This window comes from Myotis davidii, unplaced genomic scaffold, assembly GCF_000327345.1.
Source record: "Myotis davidii unplaced genomic scaffold, ASM32734v1 scaffold265, whole genome shotgun sequence".
Lineage (NCBI taxonomy): Eukaryota > Metazoa > Chordata > Mammalia > Chiroptera > Vespertilionidae > Myotis > Myotis davidii.
This window is the reverse complement of record NW_006296627.1, coordinates 4595970-4617832: the sequence shown is the minus strand read 5'-3', so window position 1 is coordinate 4617832 and position 21863 is coordinate 4595970. Positions and strand designations below refer to the sequence as shown.

The 21863-nt window shown below is 44.7% G+C and overlaps 2 protein-coding genes across 6 annotated transcripts in view; one reads left to right on the top strand and one right to left on the bottom strand.

Moving 5' to 3' along the window:
- DDB2 (damage-specific DNA binding protein 2) overlaps nucleotides 1-21863 on the bottom strand; it is a 33345-nt gene that overhangs the window by 6991 nt on the left and 4491 nt on the right. The window contains exons 1-4 of one of the 3 annotated variants that reach the window (XM_006772293.2): nucleotides 9976-10054; nucleotides 9690-9882; nucleotides 8263-8399; nucleotides 7729-7920 (exon numbers count right to left, since the gene is read on the bottom strand). In XM_006772293.2, coding sequence (XP_006772356.1) covers nucleotides 7729-7920; nucleotides 8263-8399; nucleotides 9690-9816 — 456 coding nt within the window. In that variant the 5' untranslated portion in view covers nucleotides 9817-9882; nucleotides 9976-10054. Of the gene's footprint in view, nucleotides 1-7728; nucleotides 7921-8262; nucleotides 8400-9689; nucleotides 9883-9975; nucleotides 10055-21863 lie in introns of those variants that run through there. The other 2 variants (XM_015569533.1, XM_015569534.1) reach the window with 2 other exon arrangements.
- Nucleotides 20912-21863, top strand: part of PACSIN3 (protein kinase C and casein kinase substrate in neurons 3) — a 9035-nt gene continuing 8083 nt past the window's right edge. For all 3 annotated transcript variants that reach the window (XM_015569537.1, XM_015569536.1, XM_006772285.2), the window contains exon 1: nucleotides 20912-21692. The gene's annotated coding sequence lies outside the window, so the exon portion shown is untranslated. The remainder of the gene's footprint in view (nucleotides 21693-21863) is intronic.

Sequence of the window (21863 nt, the reverse complement as noted above, 5' to 3'; positions counted from 1 at the left end):
GACCTATGAACCAGGAGGTCATGGTTTAATTCCAGTCAGGGCACCTGCCCAGGCTGTGGGTTCAGTCTCCAGTGGGGGATGTGCAGGAGGCAGCCGATCAATGATTCTCTCTTATCACTGATGTTTCTCTCTGTCTCCCTCTCCCTTCCTCTCTGAAATCAGTAAAAATATATTTTTAAAAAACCACTAAACATAGTTACCATATGACCCAGCAATTCCACATCTAGATATACATCCAAGATACATGTATACATATGTTCATGTAAAAGCTCGTACACAAATATTCATAGCAGCATTATTTGTAATAAAAGAAAGGCGATAAATCAACAACTCAAACATCCATCTCAAGAAGTTGTAAAACTAATAAGAAACTAAAGCCAAAGAAAGTAGAAAAAAAAACCACACAGAATGAAACAAAACAAATATATTGTGGGGAAAGTCAACACAGCCAAAAGTTGGTTCCATAAAAAGACCAATAAAATTGATACACCACTGGTAAAACTGACCAAACAAATGAGAAAGCACAAGTAATTTAATAAATGGAAAAAGGGACATCACTATAAATTTTAGATACTTTAAAAGGTAAGAGGATCATAAACAATCTGCATGGTGTCTCATTCATCCTCAAATACTTTACTATAGACAAGGTAAGGCAAAAGTAGGTTTACAGTTGTTTGTATGGGAAATAATACAATAATTAAGAAATAATAATGCAAGAATAAACTCTGTTTTGCATACTCACTGTACACCTACTTTTGCCACACTCTGTATTTCCCACAAGAACATTCTCCTACATAACCGCAATAAGACCATCAAAACTTAGAGGTATCTTAAGTAGTTCAAACTCATAGAAACAGAAAGAATTGCGGTTGCCAAGTGCCGGGGAGCAGGGGAAGTGGGAAATGGTTATTAAATGAGTATACAGTTTCAGTTTTACAAGACAAAAAGTTCTAGAGATTTCTTGCACAATAATGTCAATATAGTTAACACTACTGAACTGTATACTTAAAAATGATTCATATGATAAATTTTAGGTTATGTGCTTTTACCACAGTTTTTAAAAGGAGCAGTATTACTTGTTAGAGATATAATTGTAATTGTAAAAAAGTAAAAAATTAAAAAAAATTTAAGTGAAAAAAGAGAATCTATGATAATAAAAGTGTAATATGCTAATTACACTGGACGCCCTTCCAGATGTCCTTCTGGACAACCTTCAGGACAAAGCCGAGACTGCGAGGGAAGCCCGGGTCCCAGGTGCCAGAGGGAAGCCGGTGCCAGCAGCTAGGGCAAGGAAGGCCTACTCTTCACAAATTTCATGCATCGGGCCTCTAGTATAACTAATAAATCAAAACAAACAAACGAACAAAATACCAATTAGTATAATTTACTACATTAACAGAATAAAGGGGAAAAATCATATGCTTACTGACTTCAATAGATACAGAAAAGCATCTGATGAAATTCAATTATCATTCATAATAAGAACTTTTGGCAAACTAGGAATAAAAAAGGAACTTAATATGATAAAGGGTATTTAAAAAACAAACAAGCTCCTAGGTATATATCCAAAAGAACTGAAAACATGTTCAAACAAAAACACAGGAACATTCAAAAGGTAGTAAAAAAAGTAGCAAAAGGTGGGTACAACCCAAATGTCCATCAACAGATGAATGGGAAAATAAAATGCGGTATATCTACATGATGGAATAATACTCAGCTATAAAAAGACATGAATATAGCATAGAGGAACCTTGAAAACATTATGCTAAGTGAAGCCAGACCCAAAGAACAAATATTGTATGACACCATTTATATGAGGTACCTAGAATAGTCAAACTCATAGAGTCAGGAAGCAGATTAGTGGGCTGGGGAAAGGGTAATAGAAAGTCATTGTTTAATAAGTACAGGGTTTAATTTTGGAATGATGAAAAAGTTCTGGAAATGAATAGTGGTGATGATTGCACAACAATGTAAAAGTACTTGATATACACTTACAAGGTTTAAAATGATAAATTTTATGTTATGTATATTTTACCACAATAAAAAGTAGCAGAAATTATATGTAATGATAAAATATAAAAGCCTTCTATGATCAAGAACAAGACAAAGATAAAAGCCTCAAGACAAAGCACCCAATGCACACTCTCCCTCTGGGGAGCAGCACGTGCCATTCCCTTCCCCCTCTTCTTCTTCCTCAGGCATGTCTCTCCTACCCTCTAAGGGTCGCCAAAAGACTTGCAACCAGGGGAGCAATGGGCAGCAGCAGCTTGTCCCAGGCTAATCCCCTGAACCTGTACCAAGGCCCCGTTTTCTCTGACTTCCCAGTGAGGCAAGGCAGCCCAGTTTCTTCTATGCTAAGTCCTTCCTGTTTTACTATCTCCAGCTTTAATAAATGTACCCTCATAGTAAAAAAACACACAAAAAACAAGACAAAGATGTCTGCTATCGCCAATATTCAACAATGTATTACATGTCTTTATCAATGGAATTAGGCAACAAAAGAAGTATAACAATGGTAAAAGAAAAAAAAATCAAACTCGTTATTTGTAGATGACAAGATTATGTAAGAAAAATTTTTCAAGCCTTAAATAAACTATGTATTAAAACTAAACGTAGATTTATGCTTCCAATCATGAACAGCACATTGGTGACATGTAAGACAATACTAGTAGCCTAACATATATGTAATTGGAGTTCTAGAAAAAAAAAGAGGGAGGAGGAAAAAATTCTTTGAAGAAATAGTGGTCTAACATTTTCCAAATTTGATGGCAGTTATAAACTAACAGATCCAAGAAGCTCAGTGAACCACAAGCAAAAGAAACATAGAAAAAGACACTAAGAAAATCATCACCATTTTTAAAGCAGCCAGAAAAGGGAAAACTTATGAAAAGAGAAACATAAGAATGAAAACAGACTTTGCAGCAGACATCATTTAAAGTCTAAAAAAAAAAAGGCCCCCAAAACCTATGAACCTAGAACTCTATACCCAGCAAAAATATCTGCCCCGCCAAAAGAAAAATACTGACTTTTTAAGATAAACAAAAGAAAAAAAAATGCATCACCAACCAACCTACAATATAAGAAATGTTAAAGGCAGAAGGAAATGTTACCAAAAGGCCATCTGGATCACACAATGGGATGAAAAGCACTGGAAATGGCAAATATGTGGGGTTTTATTAGGTTTCTTTTCTTGTTTTAAAACTATCTTTAAAAGCTATCTACTCTATAACCGAACCACAAATAGGCATTTACTTTCGAAAAAGAAAAATATATATCCACCCAAAGATTTGTACTTGAATGTTCATAGCAGCTTTTTTATTTTTGCAACTATTAATAACTGGAAAAAATTCAAATATCCTTCAGCAGGTAAATTAATAAATAAATTGTGATATATTAATACACTGAAATACTACTCAGAAAGAAAAAAAACTATTGATACCCACAAAAATGTAAATGAATCTTGAATAATTATACTAAGTGAAAAAGCCATGCCTAGCCAGCCGCCGTGGCTCAGTGGTTGAGCATCAACATGTGAACCAGGAGGTCATGGTTGATTCCTAGTCAGGGCACGTGCCTGGGTTGCAGGCTTGATCCCCAGTGTAGGGCATTCGGAGGCAGCTGATCAATGATTCTATCTTGTCATTTATATTTATATTTCTCTCTTCCTCTTCCTTCCTCTCTGAAAATAAATAAATAAATAAATAAATAAATAAATAAATAAATAACATTAAAAAAAAGAAGCCAATAGAAAGAATATATATTGTATAATGCCATTAATATAAAAGTCTAGAAAATGCAAATTAATCAATAGGGATAGAAAGTAGATCAATGGTTTTTAGGGGACAGGACAGAAGGAAGAAAGATTACAAAAGGGGCTTAAGAAAATTTTAGGAGTTTGGCTGGTGTGGTTCAGTGGTGGAGAATGGCTCTATGAACCAGTTCAATTCCTGGTCAGGACATTTGCCCAGGTTTCAGGCTTGATCCCCAGTGAGGGGTGTGCAGGAGGCAGCTGATCCATGATTCTCTCTCATCACTGATGTTTTTCCCTCTCCATCTCGAAATCAATAAAAATATATTTTAAAAAAAGAAAACTTTAAGAGTGATGGATATGCAACAATGTAAGTAGAGATATGAGTGTGTGAATAGTGTATACTTACATAGAAAGGTGTACAAAGTGGGAATTTCAGGTAATAATTACCTGATTCTTTAAACTTTCCTCTGTGTTGTTTGAATTTCTTATGATGAACATAAATCATTTTTATAATGAGAATAAAATTTATCTTCTTGAAAGTATAATACATGTTCCCCTCCCAAGGGTCTGAAAGATGTAAAGATGGAAGTCAAGGTCAGATGACTAAAGAAGTGACAAAATGAGGCACTACAGTTCCCGCAGTCATTGGTCTCAAATCAACTTTGTTGTCAGTATCTGGGAATAAAAACAGACAGTTTTCCAGACCATCATACCCTTCTGTGCCAACCTGCTAGTCAAAGTTCAAATGTCCAGACCAATCTCCACAATGGTGTGAGGAAACTTCACTTAAGTGCACATTATACTAAAGGGTGGTGTAACCCAAAAGCCTTGGTAAGTTCAAGACAGCTGTCATTCCATTTTGGTTGGGAGGCTCTTCCCCTAGAATACCTTTAGGCTATGTATTAATTTTCTCTATTCCCTGGATTTCTATAAAAATATAAATCTCGCCAAAACCGGTTTGACTCAGTGGATAGAGTGTCGGCCTGTGGACTGAAAGGTCCCAGGTTCGATTCCGGTCAAGGGCATGTACCTGGGTTGCAGGCACATCCCCAGTAGGAGATGTGCAGGAGGCAGCTGATCGATGTTTCTCTCTCATCCATGTTTCTAACTCTCTATCTCTCTCCCTTCCTCTCTGTCAAAAAATCAATAAAATATATTTAAAAATATATATATATAAATCTCTTCCTGCCTGAGCTCTGGTTCTGACTTCAATTTAAAGCTGCCCTTCCCAGTCCTGTCTCACCAGCTGGGCAGGAAGACCACTGAGCACTGTTCACAGCACTCTGCCAGCTGCCTTTCTTCCGGCTTTGGATACTGTTTTCTTCAACATCCATCTCATACCTTGAATCCTAATCTCCCGAGCCTGTCTAACCTGGCTGTTTCCAATGGACTGCTTTAACTCCTCACTTAAGAGAATTCATTCTGGCCGAAACCGGTTTGGCTCAGTGGATAGAGCGTCGGCCTGCGGACTGAAAGGTCCCAGGTTCGATTCCGGTCAAGGACATGTACCTGGATTGCGGGCACATCCCCAGTGGGAGATGTGCAGGAGGCAGCTGATTGATGTTTCTCTCTCATCGATGTCTCTGACTTTCTATCTCTCTCCCTTCCTCTCTGTGAAAAACCAATAAAATATATTTAAAAAAAAAAAAGAAAAGAAAAAAAAAAGAGAATTCATTCTGGATTTATCCTTGGCCTCTTCTATCTCCAAATCAGAGATGGAAAATGGTGAGCTGAAGAGGAATTCAGTTCACAGATGTGTTTTGTTTAGCAATAGAGCATGCTCAATTTTATTTAGTTCCTAACATGAAAAATCAGGATGTTTTAAATTGAAACCCTTTTGTACTATTGGTGGGAATATAAAATGGTGCTGTCACAATTAACAGTATGGCAGTTCCTCAAAAAATTAAACAGAGCTACCATATGATTCAGTAATTCCACTTCTGGGTATACACCCAAAAGAACTGAAAGCAGGGACTCAAAGAGGTATTTGTACACCCCCATGCATAGCTACATTATTTACAATAGCTAAAATGTGGGAGCAATCCCAGTGTCCATTGACAGATGAACAGATGAGCTAAATGTGGTAAACACATACAGTAGCATATTATTCAGCCTTAAAAAGGAAGGAAATTCTGACACATACTACAACATGGACGAACCCTGAGGACAACATGCTAAGTAAACCAGTCACAAAAGGATAAATATTGTATGATTTCACTTATATGACATACTCAGAATAGTCAAAATCATAGAGACAGAAAGTAGAATGCTGGTTGCCGGGGCTGGGGGATAGAAGAATGGAGAGTGTTTAATGGGTATAGAGTTTCAGATTTAAAGATGAAAAGTTCTAGAGAAAGTGAATGTACTTAATGCCACTAAACTGTATATTTAAAAATGGTTAAATGCTAAATATTGTTGTATGTATTTCGCCACAATTTAAAAATATCAGAGCCAAAACCGGTTTGGCTCAGTGGATAGAGCGTCGGCCTACGGACTGAAAGGTCCAAATATATTAAAAAATAATAATAAGAAATAAAAATATCAGAACATTTCATGTAAATAACCAGGACTTCAGGCTCCTGAAAAAAAAATCAGACCTGATAGTATGGGACCTAGATTCTTACATGTCAACCATCTCCAGTTTATCACTGACCCTACCACCGAACATCATTCTTTTTCTTTTTTTAAAAATATATTTTATTGATTTTTTACAGAGCGGAAAGGAGTTAGAAACATCGATGAGAGAGAAACATCAATCAGCTGCCTCCTGCACACCCCCTACTGGGGATGTGCCCGCAACCAAGGTACATGCCCTTGACCGGAATCGAACCTGGGACCCTTCAGTCCTCAGGCCAACGCTCTATCCACTGAGCCAAACCGGTCCCGGCCGAACATCATTCTTTTATCTGTTTAGCTTCTTTAGTCATGGGAGTTTGTGGTTTTCGCTCTCAACCAGAGCATCACTTTTCACAGTGCAGCCCAGAATCCAGCTGGGCAAACTAAGGGTCTTCTCTTTAGTGGAAGGGCCAACACCCTCACCTCTCAGTGACATGATAAATACCAGCATGATTAAGACCATCCCTGAAAAACTCTATCCCAAACCTTGTCCCAAACACACTCTGCCTTTCCTCCTTTCATCTCCATTTATGTAAATATTGTCCTTCCTCGCTCTTCACTCAACCATGAAGCCTTCTCTATAGACCCTAATTTGAAAGAGGTTCTTCCTTCTCTCATGTTCTATAGCATTTAGCGCTGTCATGCTAGTTATTGTGTATGTCTACATCCTATCTACCCAGCTACATGTCAAGTCCCTCATTCATTCAACAAATAGAAAGCCGCTACTCTAGGCCAAACATCATTCTAAGCACTGGGGACAAAGTGGTGGACCAGAAAGACAAGATCCCTGCCATTGTGGAGCTTACTTTCCAGTGGGCAAAGTTAATAAATAGGTAACACATTTCAGATATTAATAAACATTGTGGGGGAAAAGTGAAGCAGGGAGATATGGAGTGGTTGGATGGGATGGAGGCTACTTTAGACAGAGTGGTGAGAACTCTTTGAAGAAGTGTATTGAGCTGAGACCTGAACAATAAGGGAGAACCAGCCAGGAGAAGACCATGAGAAAGAGTACTCCAGCCAATGGGAACAGCAAATGCCAAGACCCAGTTTCAGGAATAGAAATAGCTAGCGTGGCTAAAGTATAGGAAGTGAGGAAATACAGCAGTACAAGATGAGGTCAAGAGTTATTAAGAGGCTTAGATTCTATTCTATGTGATGACTTACTAGAGGGTGATCAGTACTTTATATCTTCTAATATTTTAAGGGCAGGCACTCAAAAAAAAATGTGAGTATCATCATTTACTTGTTTGAAAATACCCACAGTTACTTTTGAACCCAAACATTTCCTTTTTCACTGGTTGACTTTTCATTCCTTCAACACTTCTTCAGCACAGTTATCTGGCATAGGGACTGCTCACCCCTTTAATGAAGGTGGGCTTGTCCTTTATGCCCAAGTTCCAGAGCATGATATCTCCCCCTTTGGAACCCACGGCGAGGGTGCTGGGGTGAGTTGGGTGCCATGTCAAGGATGTGGCCCTCCTGTCAAAAGGGGCAGCCTTTTGGGATATCCGGTAAGAAGCCAGAGAGTGCAAAAAGGACTGCTGGAGATCCTGAGATAGAGAGAAAAGAATTAAGTTGAATTAAAACCCAAGTCTTAGGTAAGCTGCCAATCTCTGCCTTCCTAGGGCCAAGTCCTCCCACCAAAGGAAAACCAACTGTCTGGCTCTGTGCGTGAAAATATTTGAAATATACATGAACTAATCTTGGAAAGCAAGAGGCAGAGCGCATTCCAGCTGGGACCTTTATTGCTGGAATGAGTGCCCACAGGCCAGACACCAAGGTAAGGGTGATATGACCACCTGGTGAACCAACTCAGCATCTAATTTTGAAGCATCCAGTTGTACAAAAGCACCATGCAAACCCTTGTGCACTTCAGCCAGGAAACGCCTCACCTTCTGTAGAGATGGCCAGGCGGTTCTGCCCAGCTTGTGGTGATGAAGGGCCCTGACGATGCTCCTGCATTGTGGTGGGACCTGCAGGCTAGTCAACCTCTCCCTAAGGCAGCCTGAGTCAGATCTTCTGCTACAACCTGCCAAGTAGAACAGAGATATTTTCCCCTCCAATCTTAATGAAGAAAGGTTTTTCTGCTGAAATCCCAGGAAGAAAGCCTTGTTGTTCCATTTTGCATAGCCACTCCCTCCCATCACCTCCGGAGGCCTTTCCATGGTCTGCTCAGTCTCACCCAGTACAAGAAATAAATCGTGAATAGGGATTCGGCCCCTTCCCCAAAATAGTAAATCTGAAATGAAACTAAATGTGATTTTGCCAGGTTTCTGAGAGCTGAGCCAAAGAAACAAGAATAAAGTATATGCAGAACTCTTCCTAGTCTGGTTTGGAAAACTCGTGATAAGGTTGGGTGACAATTTTAAAATCACATATATTGCATAATAAAAAAAAATTATGCAATCATTTTTGTACAGTGAAAGAAGTATCTTTAAACCCTATATTAAAATAATGTAGAGGGAACCAGTTGTTGGCCCAAGTCCAACCTGTTCTGGAAAGCAGCAGAATCTAACGCATCTGACGTGGCTCTAACTAGGCTACTTTGGGAGAGGCAGAGCGCTGAGACCAGGAACAAAGCCACCCGGGATTACCAAGATGTATTTGAGAATCCGATCTCTATGAACCCTGCCCTGTGACAACCAATTCTTTTTTCTCGTGGACAAAAAAAAAAAAAAGCCCACTTCATCAACAACCCCTGCTTCAGTTTTTGAGTTCCCCCACTCTCCTTAGAGCCCAAGGGTCAATCCCCAACCAACCTCACAGAAAGTGCTTTCTAAGGAAATTGAGGGCTCAGCTCGCACAGCTACAGCTAAGGACCCACAGCTACACAGAGCACCAGCGAGGAGGGATTATTTTAAGCAGCCCTCGGTGTGTTAAAAATCCTGGTACAGCCCCAGCCGGTTTGGCTCAGTAGATAGAGCGCCGGCCTGCGGACTCGAGGGTCCCAGGTTTGATTCCGGTCAAGGGCATGTGCCTTGGTTGCGGGCACATTCCCAGTAGGGGGTGTGCAGGAGGCAGCTGATCGATGTTCTAACTCAATAAAGTATATATATATATATTTTTAAATCCTGGTACAAAGAAGGAATTTGAAAAGTCTGTGGTGTCTTATGTAATGGAACTCATCTGCCTCTTTTCGCCACCGGAGGGAGATGAAGCCCAAACTCTATGGTGTGAAAGGCTCTGCAGACGCGCAGCCCTAGGCATCTTGAGATTGGGGCTGCCTCCGCGACCTAGAAGCCCCGTCCCCCGCTCCAGCCTCCTGCCTCCTGCGTGAGCACCCCACGGCGGAACGATTACAGCAGCAGGCGCGCAGTACCGGGGCCCTTCACACAGAGCTTCTTGGCCGCGGGCTCCAGCTCCCGGGGGCTCCTGCTCTTCTTGCTCTTGGGGCACAACACCATCTCGAGGGGCTTCCGGGTCTCTGGGCGTTTCTTGGGGGCCATCGCGTCGTCCGTGAAAAGCGGTACTCTGCCGTACGCAGAGATTATGGAGGGACGATAGAGAAGCCTCTGGGGAGAAAAAGGGTGGGGAGCAGGGAACGGGTCCAACTTCCCGCCAAACAGGCCAACTTCCCGCCAAACAGGTTCCCGGCTTCCCACTACCTACTAGTTCCGGCCCCGCCCCGCTCGGCCTCTCCCGGGAAGGTGGGGGCGCGCGCGGAGAGATGGGAAGTGTGTGAGGAGGCGGGGTCTTGGGCTCCCTAAAGAAACGGGAGGTCGCCTACGTATTGGCTCTGATCTATTCCAGCCCGCGGACTTGCCAGGAATAAAGATGGCCGCCAGGGCTAGGCCACCCGACTTGAAGCCTCTTCGGACGCGACGCTGCCAGGCCTCCGCGGGTCCTCAGGCGACCGCACGTCAATCAAAGAGTAGGCTCCGCCTTCTCTGCCTTTTAATTGGTGGTCACGCCGCTCGGGCTTTGCCATTGGCTGATCCGTACAGAAGAAAGGCGGCTTTGTAGAAAACTAGCGACTTCCCCGCGGTTCAGTGTGGAGTACTTGGATTCCTCCAGCTGAGTGGGATCGGTTTCCCTGTGGAGAGTGGTTGAAATGCGCAGCTTTCCCCAAACCTGCGGAGAGTCCGCCTAGCGAGCAGCTGGGGCAATGATGCGCTGGAAGGCGTGCTGGCCAGCCCGGCTTAGAGGTCTTAATGTCCTGACTTCCGCCAAATGCCAAGGCAGTGAGCCTCAGAGGTGTCCCGCCTGGCCCGAGAGGAGACAGTTTGGATGCACCCCACTTTCTGCGACGAGCCAGGTTGGAGCTGGGGTTAGCCTGGGACTGCTGGACCTTTCCTTCCACCCGCTAAGCCCGGAGCCAGGCGCTTTGGTAAGGTGAGAGGAGACACATGCGTTAACGGTAGAGCCTGCACTGAAGGCCAAGCAGGGATGGAAGACATTTCAAGATATTCCTTTTGGAAAGAAATGAATGCTCCAGAAGAAAAATTCCGAAGTGCTGTTTTGATGGGAAGATAAACCACCAGCAGGGCAAGTTGGCTGCCTCTCCCCTGCTGGCTTGTAGCTGTGTTACAAAAGCAACATGGCCCCCTTTATTCAGACCAGCCTTTAGTTTCACCTCAGTAGGGTGTTCATTTCTGGAGGATATTGAAACATAAGAGATGACTGGGCCCCTACAGGGTTTACAACACACGGAGAAGAGAAGTACTTGTGAAACAAGTAAACAATTCAAGACAAAACACAGTTGAGTACTAAATTGTGGCATGCCAACCAAGACTTTTTAGATCAAAAAATAATCGAATGGAGAAAGAAGTATTTAAGAAAGTCTCACAGGGAAATTGGAATTTCATGGGCTTGGCTGGGGGAAGGAGAAGAGAATCCCCGTGGTAGGCATCCTCTGTTTCAATGAGCAGTGAATTCTGAGTTCAACTGTGTACAGGAGTGACCCTAATGGTGTTTGGCTTGAGGGCATTGGTATTTATGAATAGGGTCGGAGACAGCCTATAGAGGAGAAAATTGATCACATTGAGAATCACATTGGCAAAGTAAGAAAGGCCCATAAAGGGGGAAGTTGAATGGCAGGCAGAAGAATTCAAATTTCATTCATTCTACTGACATCAAAAACCTACTCTGTTCCTGGCACTATTTCAGTCAAAGAGAATGCTAAAATGAAAAATACTCTTTGCCCCCATGGAGTGTGCCTGTTAACAGACAGGTAAACCTACAATTGTTAGTGGTGAATGGCACCAGATGTTAGACCATAGTCCTTGAATTTTAGCTGAGAAAGAATTCAGAGCCAAGACTCAAATACAAGCAAAAGTTTCTTTGGAAAGTCACAGAGGTAGAAGAAGTGAGCTGTGGAAGAAGTGAGCCAGCTGGGCTGTATGGGCTCAGAAAACAAGCTACAGAGTAAAAGAAGGGCCCTTGGAACTTAGAAGAAAAATGCAAAGAAAACCCATCTGGGGGAAGGAGAGGAGGAAAAGTGAGGGTGTGCTCAGGGCTTGGGAAGGAGAGCACTGAATTCTTTGAGGATTTTTACCTGCTTTCCAAAGGTGGGGATTTCAGGGGAGGATCTCAATCAAATATTCATCAACTTTTCAGGCTTGTCCCCTCAAGGTCATAGCCTGCACTGATAGTCATCACAGCTGGTCCTGATGTCAGCCATGGCGTCACCCTGGCTGGCCTTGCTGCTTTTCTGGGCCTGGAGCTGAAACACAAGTGAGGCCTAGATGTTATCTCTAGTTTGACCAAAACTCTGTCTATCATCAACAGACCCGAGGCTTCGTTCTTAAGATTTTTTGATGCAGGTCAGAACCTCATTGTACTGAGGGCTTAATGCTTAAGGAAATGGTCATGCAAGGACTTGTATGGGAGTCTTGTTTTCTAGGCCCCTACTTCCTCCTCTAAGGGGCTCTATGGCATGACTAGTAACATACCAGGGGAGGAAAAGTTAAGGGAAGATCCGAACCTCCTGATCATCGATATGAACAGTCAGGGAGACAAATCACTTGATCAATGATATGCAATTGTCCGTTGCTAGGCACCTGGGGGCTTTCAGCCCTGGTGACCTGTAATTGGCCTATCGCTTCTACTCTGCTCATGCCTGTCTGACTGCCTATTGTATCACAACCACCATAGAGTGTGATAAGCTTAGTGAGAGAGAGAACTTTGGGTTCTGTTGGGATGGGGGGCAGAGAGAAAAGTCACTTTAAGCTTTGAGTGACGTAAAGAAGGGACAGTGTCAAGGAAGTCTTCCAGAGAAGGCGACACTTAAACTGAATCTTGAGAGATTGACGAAGGGGAAAGAGGAGGGAGAAATGGAAAGGCATGGAGGCCATAGTTAGCCATGATGGATTCATGAACGAAGGAAATGCCCTGCTTAATGCTAGGTTTCCCCAGAGTCTGTTTTCAGGATTGGGGAGTTTTCCCTGGTGGCCTAAGCAAGCTACATGTAGCCAGTGGAAACCTTCCTCACCTTCCAGGAAAGAACTTTGTTTCAGGTTGTGCTTTGGGGCTTTCTTACCCTGGGTTTTGCTTTGCTTCCCCAGAAAATAACTGTCTAGACTGAGGCTTGATGTCATTCACTGCCATCTGGTGAGCCATCAGGTGCAGGGTGGACAAAAGCATTTCATACATATTTTTTTTTTAATGCTGCTAATCAGATAATGAGGTGAATGGTGAAGTATTGCTCTGGCTTCATGCCATTGCAAGGTTGTGCCATGCAACTTCATTTATAGATGTTTTGGTCCTGTCTGTGACACAACCTTTGACATAAGGCATCACGAGGCAACTCATTCAAAAGTTGCTGGTGATAGCAAATAAAGGTCTCGTGTTCACACTGGAAGCTGGGCAGACCATGAGCATGACCCTAAATAATGCCAGTTTCTTTGATCAGCAAAACAATATGTGGCTTAGGTGTTTTATCTGGAACAAATGACAGAACACAGTGGTGTAAGAGCATTGTTCTTAGACTTTGTGATCTTGGATTCATTATTTCACTTTTCTATGCCTGTGTTTCCTCATCATAAAATCAAGGAGAGGGGCAAGGTGGCTCAGATCTCTTCCAGCTTTAAAATCTGTGATCCTGGCCGAAACCGGTTTGGCTCAGTGGATAGAGTGTCGGCCTGCGGACTGAAAGGTCCCAGGTTCGATTCCGGTCAAGGGCATGTACCTGGGTTGTGGGCACATCCCCAGTGGGAGATGTGCAGGAGGCGGCTGATCGATGTTTCTCTCTCATCGATGTTTCTGACTCTCTATCTCTCTCCCTTCCTCTCTGTAAAAAAATCAATAAAATATATTTAAAAATAAAATCAAATCTGTGATCCTGTGACTTGCTGTTAAAGCAACAGAAACCAGTGACCACTTTGAACTCTGGCCTCCCTGCAGGAAATTTCCATGAAGTAGGAACCGTCTTCCTGGTGCAGGCTGATAGGTGACTCTGATTCTGATCAAGCTGTCTGTGGATCCAAACGTTCTGCTGAGACTGCAAAACCATCTATAGTCCATGTGGATGGTGTGTGCAGGCTTCCCACACAGAGTTACTGCGTCCAGCGGTTTGCAAATGACAGCCTCAAGGATTCTGCAGAGCTTGCAGGGAACACGTTGAAATTCCTCCTAAAGGATTGGAAACAGACTGAATACAGCATTCAGAGTCCTTGCAGCTCGGCATCGCCAATACATATTTAAGTGCCCAAATATAAATAAATTTGTAATAATGCTAACTGAGGGTATGGCTCCCACCCTCTGGGAACAGCATTCATTTCCAAAAATACAGTTTTGGGTAGTTTTGGATCTGTCGGACAGCTGTGTAATTACCAAAAAACCTGCCTTCTGTCTTTACCGTGGGGGAAGAGGCACCATCTCCACGCTGAGTCAGCATCCTGTCCTGGAATACTGTAGGTCCAGGGTGCCAGGAAACTTCTCCAGGCAGCCAGATTTTCAGGGCAACTGCCAGAGTGCTGAAATACTATACGTGAAAGTGCTCTGCAAACTGTAAAGTGTTCCACAAATAGGAGTTATATTATCTCCTTGTGATAAGTTATTTACTGATAAGGTCTAATAAAGGTAGTGAAGAAGCTCTTCGCTGTTCTCACCACTCAGATAACCACCATGGAGAGAACAGAGACCAGAGAATCAGGAACCAGAGAGTCAGAAACCAGGGTTTGAGTTCTGGCAGTGCCTTCCCCTCACTCTTCTGATGCCAGCGGGCTGTTCCAGGACTGCAGGACTCCTAAGTGACAGAAATAAAAATGGTTCCCTCTGTGTGACAGCCAAGCCAGTTCCCTACGAGTGGGTGAGTCATGTGCTAGTGGTACTGGGAGAACTACATTTGCATTCCTTCACACTCCCCTCTTCCCACTCCCCTCTTCACTGCCCTGTTTTGGCTCCTGTCCCTACTATGACATGTTAACTCTAAGAGCCTGTGGCAAAAATCTTGCCCAAGGAACCCTAGCTAAGTTTGTCCTTGTAGAGGAAGGCAATGAGCTACCAGGGTAACTGTGGTTCTTACTGGGAAAGCCAGTAGCCTTGGGGAGGGGGCGGGTATCTTGGTACAATCTACACGCATCCTCCCCAACACTCAAAACTCTGAGTGGGCATCCTCCCAGACACAGTTACTGTATGCTACCCTTTGTGCTTGACTATCCCTGTGTCATTAGGCCCCAGAGTCTGAGAGTTTTGTCATAATTATAGGCCATCTAGAAGTCCAAGCCACATTGGTGTTGGCAGCCTTGAGGCTGCTGATCCATTCTGCAAAGAGACACATTTGTGAAACTGGATGGAGAGAAACTCTGAAAGTCAGGCTGCTTTTCAAGTTCAGGAAGTATTTTACTAGCTTTCCAAGGCTAACCGCTGTAGCCCTCTCCAGTCCAGTGACGTGGGTTGAATGGCGGTCCCTGAGAAGATGTAGCTACCTCCTGATTTCCAGAGCCTGTGAATGTTACTTCATTTAGAAAAAGGATCTTTGCAGATGTAGTTAAGGATTTTAAGATGGGAGGCTGTGGCCTTCTTTGTAAACCAGGAAGAATAAGTCCTACTGGACTAGGTTGGTGAGAGGCTCACGTGACCAAGGGCTGAGCAGAATGCCTGTGTACCACAGACTCCGCAAACGCGTGCACTCCCCCTTGGCCACCCTGGGTCCTGCCTCCCCACAGGCACAGAGCTGCCATTATCAGAGTAGGCCCTCCATCCAGTGGCCGAGTGTCCTTATAAGAGTGAGACCGAAGAAGATGAGACACAGATACAAAGAGACAGACTGATGTGAAGATGACCTGAAGACAGAGGCAGAGATTGGAGTGATATGGCTATAAGCCAGGAGATACCAACGGTCATCAGACTGTCAGGAGCCACCAGAAGCTAGGACAGGGGTGGGCAAACTTTTTGACTCGAGGGCCACAATGGGTTCTTAAACTGGACCGGAGGGCCGGAACAAAAGCATGGATGGAGTGTTTGTGTGAACTAATATAAATTCAAAGTAAACATCATTACATAAAAGGGTACAGTCTTTTTTTTTTTTTTTAGTTTTATTCATTTCAAACGGGCCGGATCCGGCCTGCGGGCCGTAGTTTGCCCATGGCTGAGCTAGGAGGACAAGGAAAGACTGTCCCCCAGAGCTTGGGGAGGGAGTATGGCCCTGCCAACATTTTGATTTTGGATTTCTGGCCTCCAGAACTGTAAGAGAAGGTATTTCTGTTGTTTTACGCCACCCAGTTTGTGGTCATTTATTTCGACAGCCCTACCCTAGGAAACTAATAAACCCATGCCCGTGGATGCTCAGCATCACCAAGTGGGAAAATCTAGTACTGTGTTGGGGTCAGATAGCCCTCATATTCCCACTTCCTAGTTGCGTGTTTGAGCTAATCTTAGCACCTTCCTGAGCCTGTTGTCTTCTTTGTAAACCGGGAAGAATAAGTCCTACTGGACTAGGTTGGTGAGAGGCTCCAGTGACCAAGTGCTGAGCAGAATGCCTGTGTACCACAGACGCTGCAAATACATGCACTCCCCTTCGCCTTTGGCACAGAGCTGCCTTTCTGAGGTTGAGTTGCATGATTTCCTCACCTTCCCCCAGGTCTCGGAGCTCATCCATGATGTCCAGAATAGTACCTGGCCCCGCCTTCTTGACACGACCATTTGGACATCTCAGTATCTCAAACCTAATGTGTCCAAGAGTGAAGTCTTGATCTTCCTTTCTCCTCCTGCCTCTTTCACATTGCCCCCACCTCAGTAAATGGCACTTCAACCTAAAAACCAGGGAGTCATATTTTTCCTTTGTTTGCTTTCATTTTTTTTTTAACTTTTCATTTTGAAATAGTCTCAGACTTACAAAGAGTTGCATAAAGCTTACAAAGAATTTCATACACTCTTCCATAATTCCACAAATGTAACATCTACGCAAGCATAATACAATTATCAAGGTGAGGAAATTAGCACTAATAACACTAATCTACAACCTTGGTGTAAATTTTGCCAAGTGCCCCGCTAATGTCTTCCTCTGGTCCAGAGTCCACTCCAAGGTCTCAGGTTGGGAGCCCCTTTGAAATAGCTCTCCCCACTTAGCATCCACATTTAACTCATCAGCAAGATCTATCGATTTCCCCACATACTTCTTCAATCCCTTCACGGAGCACCTCCACGGCTACCCCTCTAGAAAAAGCCACTTTGTTCTTGCACTTTTGACTGTGGCAACCTCCTCATTGGTCTCCCTGCTATTCGTCTCCCTCTAACCCAGGGATCAGCATAGTTGATAGTAAAGGGCCTGATAGTAAATATTTTAGGCTTTGCGGGCCATACAGTCTCTGCTGTAACTACTCAACAGTGCCTAAGCAGCCATAGACACTTTGTAAACAAATAAGCGAGGCCGTGTTCCAATAAAACTTTATTTGGGGACACTGACATTGGAATTTCCTGGAACCTTCATGTGTTACAAAATATTATTCTCCTTTTGATATTTTTCAACTGTTTAAAAATATAAAACCCATCCTTAGCTTGTAGGTGGCCCAGGCCACAGTTGGCTGATCCCCTGCTCTAATCTATTCCTCACATGACATCCAGAAACACACTGAGGTCTCTCTTCTGCTTCATTTCTGCACTCAGAATAAGACAATGCCTGTGGTGTCTGGGTACTGCCCGCCTCTCTTCCCTCCCCAACTCATTCACCATGCCCTACCCACTCTACCCTTCTTCTCTAGAAGGTCATCTCCATGTTGTGGCCTTTGCACACCTCAGTCCTTCTAACTAGAATGTTCTCTCTTAGGTTCCCTCTTCACCTAGATGACTTCTACTTGTCTTTTGGGTTTTGGGGGCTTCTGTGGGTAGAGAAGCTTAAAATTCCGGAAAGGTCTTCTCTGATCCTCCTATATTTAAAAAAAAACACATATTTTATTGATTTTTTATAGGGAAGAAGGGAGAGAGATGGAAAGTTAGAAACATCGATGAGAGAGAAACATCGATCAGCTGCCTCCTGCACACCCCCTACTGGGAATGTGCCTGCAACCAAGGTACATGCCCTTGACCGGAATCGAACCTGGGACCCTTTAGTCCGCAGGCCGACGCTCTATCCACTGAGCCAAACTGGCTAGGGCGCCTATATTCTTAATGCTCCCTTTCTTATTCTCTCAGTACCATGTCCTTTGAATGTTTCTGTTTCCCTTAAAACACTTATTACAAAGGGTAACTGTATTTGGGCCTTAATTTGATTTTAGTGGAAAACACCATGAAGTCAGGGACCATGTGTGCCGTGTTTGCATTGTGGACCAAGCACCAGGCATGGTATCTGGCATAGTGGGTGTTCCATGAACGGCAGACAACGGAGTGGATTTCCCACTAGAATTCTTTCAGTAGGACCCTGTGGACTTCAGGGAAGGGCCCACACGAGCCAGGGCAGGCTTCCTAAGCAGAGCCCTCCTGTACACCTGGGCTCTGCAGAGGCATTTCCAACGAATCTGCTCCAGGCAAATTCCTGACCCTGGAGAAGCTTTCATTAAAGTCCCCACTCTGAAACCTGCTATGCATTTTCACTCTAATGTCATCCATCTGCTGTTCTTCCTGCGTTCCAACACAAAAACAGCCTCCCCCACTGAGGTGAACCCTTCTCAATAACTCTGGGGTTGCCTGAGATCTTAAAAACATAGCTGTTGAGTCAGAATACTTTATTCAGCTGCCAGTCAGGAATGCTGGGGCAATGTCCAGAGGCCATGGAGAGAAACACAGCAGCCTTCAGCTCTCTGCCCACTCTAATCTACCCTCTGCAGGGCTGCCAGAGTTACCTTTATCTAGTCACTCTCATCCACACTGCCCACTGTGCCTGTAGGATAAAGTCCAAATTCTTCAGCCCACCTTGCAAAGCTTCACCATTCATTCCATCACAACCTATCTTACCAGCCTCATCTCTCATCTGCCTCCACCAGATCCTAAACTCAATATTCTAGACCAGAACTGTTCAATTCAGTTGCCACTAGCCTTGTGGCTATTAAATTTTTAGTTCATTAGAATTAGATTAAATTTAAAATTCAGTGTCTTAACCACACTAATCACATTTCAATGGCTACAGCATTGGACAGTGAGGCTATAGAATGTTTCCCTCGCTGCCAAAGATTCTATTTGGACAGCACTGTTTTAGACAATCAGACCCACTCACCATCTCCTAAAAGACTCTTTATTTTAAATATGCAATTTACACACAAGTGCATTCTCACTGTTAATTTTCTAACCTTACAAAAGTCTCCTTTACCAATTCTATACATCTCACTAGAGATAATCACAGAAATAAATTTGGTGAATATTCTCTGAATATTTTGTGTGTGCTGCACTTTGCTTTTTTTTTTTTTTTTCACTCAACAGTGCTTTGGAGATCTTCATATAAGAACACATCTCTAGATATCATGTATTCTAGGAGCTGCAGAGTAATCCAAAGCATGAATGAACTTTAGGTTACCATGGACATTCGTTTTCTGTTTCCCCTTATTGCAAACAATACTATATGCAAACTTCTTTGTATGTTTTCATGCACTTGTACACGTTTGTCTAGGACAGACACCAAAAAGTGGAATTGCTGGGTCATATGCTAATACCCCTGGGGCTTGGCACACCCTGGTACTCCCGCCTAGAATGCCTCTCCACATGACCAATTCCTGCTAATCAAGACCCATCGAGTGTCAACACCCATGGAAGGCAGTCTCTTCTGTCTCTCTTCTCCCATAGTACTTCATGTCCACAGAGAATCGTTATTGTGCACGTAAAGCCCTACCTTATTTATCTTTGTGTTCCCAATAACCTAGCATAGGGCTTAGCATAGAGCAAAAATTCAAATGTTTTCTTGGTTGGATAAATGAATGACTAAATAAATAAACAGGTGAAGGCACGGGGGTTAGGACATTCCAGATGCTCAAGGTGAGTGAGTCTGTGAATGTTTCAAACTTGGGCTCTGGACCAGTCTGCCACTTGGTGCCTCAAGCCAAACCACGTCTGTAGGTCTCTGTCTATCCAGCCCTCTGACCTTGGGCATCTCATCCTGAAGCCTCTTCAAGTCGGGCAACTCCACTGATAGAGCAGTGTGAGTGTGTAGGGGCTCTGACGCTCTAGCATAGAAATCTGAGCCCGGGGGGCGGGGGGGGCAGCCCTAACAGGGGGTTGTCTTTCAAGAGCAGCTCTGTCTTTTTCCCTTTTGAAGCAGCTTGGTGTGCTCTGGGTTTGGGTTTATTTTTTCTCCCTATGGTACCTTAGGGGCAATTAAGATCAGCTGCAACATTTCTGCTTTCGGCTTCCAGATGGAACCCAAGGGAAGCCAGATGTTTTACACCGGCATCCGCTCCTGGTGATCTCATTGACAGCCCTGTTTTCTGAGTCTCTGTGACCTGGCTTCCCCAGACCCCAGGGCCTGGCTTGCAGCCTTGCTTTTCAATGGGGTTTTAATAAGTGGCTCCTGTAATTAATTTCATTCTTGTGTTTTCACACTTTCTGTCTAGGTGCCTAAAGGCCCTCAGGCACTAGGTGGGATGTTAACAGATTTTAAATAACACAAACCACTGTGATGTCCTCAGACACTACCCCAGCACCTCTCATTTGCAGTTGTTTTACAATCCGCAATTAGCCCGGGCACACGGCCCATGTGGGACGCCAGCCGGTCACCTGTCATGTCTTACAGAGGTAGAAACAGACACGGAGAAAGGAGACTTGTCCAAGATGCAGCAGAGAGTGGGTGCTGAGCCTGGTTTCAGAAGTCCATCCTGCTGGGCACACACCCCTGTGAGAACCCAGGCAAGGACCCACTACTCAGGTACCACTTGCCAAGCGGCTGAGACCTCAGACCAATGGTCTTGGGTGCCTCACTGGGTCTTGGGGAGGCAGTTTCGCCCTCTCACCCGGACGACGGAGCAAGTCCACCCTCATCAGCTCATACTACCCCCTGCAGTTACCCCGGGGGGCGGCCTCTGGCCCTTTCCAATTTATGCGCGGATTTATCTGCACAAAGAACGCGCCAGTAATTCCTCTCGGGTTTACTAGAAACATAATTTCGCTATTTTTAAAGCTACGGTTTAAAAATCCGCGCACACGTACTCACACTCCTCTGGGAGTGTGTGTGTGTGTCGGGGAGGGGGCGGGTGTCGGTGAGTATCGAGTGCGTAAGGAGAGAGAACGTGACCCTGGGCTTCCCAGAGCTCCGCGTCCTCCCCCTGAGGGCGCACTCCAGGGAGGGCACCCGGCTCTCCAACCCCGAGCGGATTTGCGCGGTCTGGATCCTCCGAGCGCCCGGGCGTCCGACCTCGCCGGCCTGAGCCCCTTCTCGCCTGCCAGGGGAGGACGCGGCCGCCGGGTCACCAGCTGAGGAGCGAGCGGGAGGGGAGGGGAGGGGAGGGGAGGCCGAGCAGGTGGCGATTAGGTCAGCTTCGGAACATTCTTGGGCCGCTCCAGTGGATATAAATAACAGAGGGCAGGCTCCGAAAAAAATGCCGGGGTGGGGACACGGGCGCGAGAAAGAAGGGATTTGTTTAGGGTGGGGTGGCTTCGTGGGGATCTGGAAAAATCCACCCAGGCTGGTGCCCGACACAGGCGGTGGAGGGGCGAAGGGACTTAAAAGTGAATACAGGAGTGACACAAAATGTGGGAATAAGAACGCGGAGGGGGAGGCGCTCTTGCCTTTTGGCCCCACCCCTACCGCGTGTGGGTCCCAGGCTTCCGAATGCGCCTCAGATTGGCAGGCCGGGCTGGAGTTGGAGTCCCGGCCCAGCCCCGCTGCAGATCCCGTGCAAGCCGCTGAAGGTATCTGACCTCAGTTTCTGCATCTGCACAATGGAAATCCTAATGCTCACCAGGGGATGGTGGTGAGCTACGTCGGAGCTAACTTCTAAGGAGTCTGTGATCTGCAAAAAATGTAAGGCGGTGTAGCCCCCAGACCTCCCTCCAAAGGGTGTCCATGCGCCGGTCCCTTGCCGCTTCCACAAGTCTCCCAGGCTCGGCAAAAGCCGGGGAGGGGCAAAGCTGAAATCGGACGCCCTGCAGCGGCTCGGCGCCACCCTGGGGAGTCGGCCCTGGCACTTCTCAC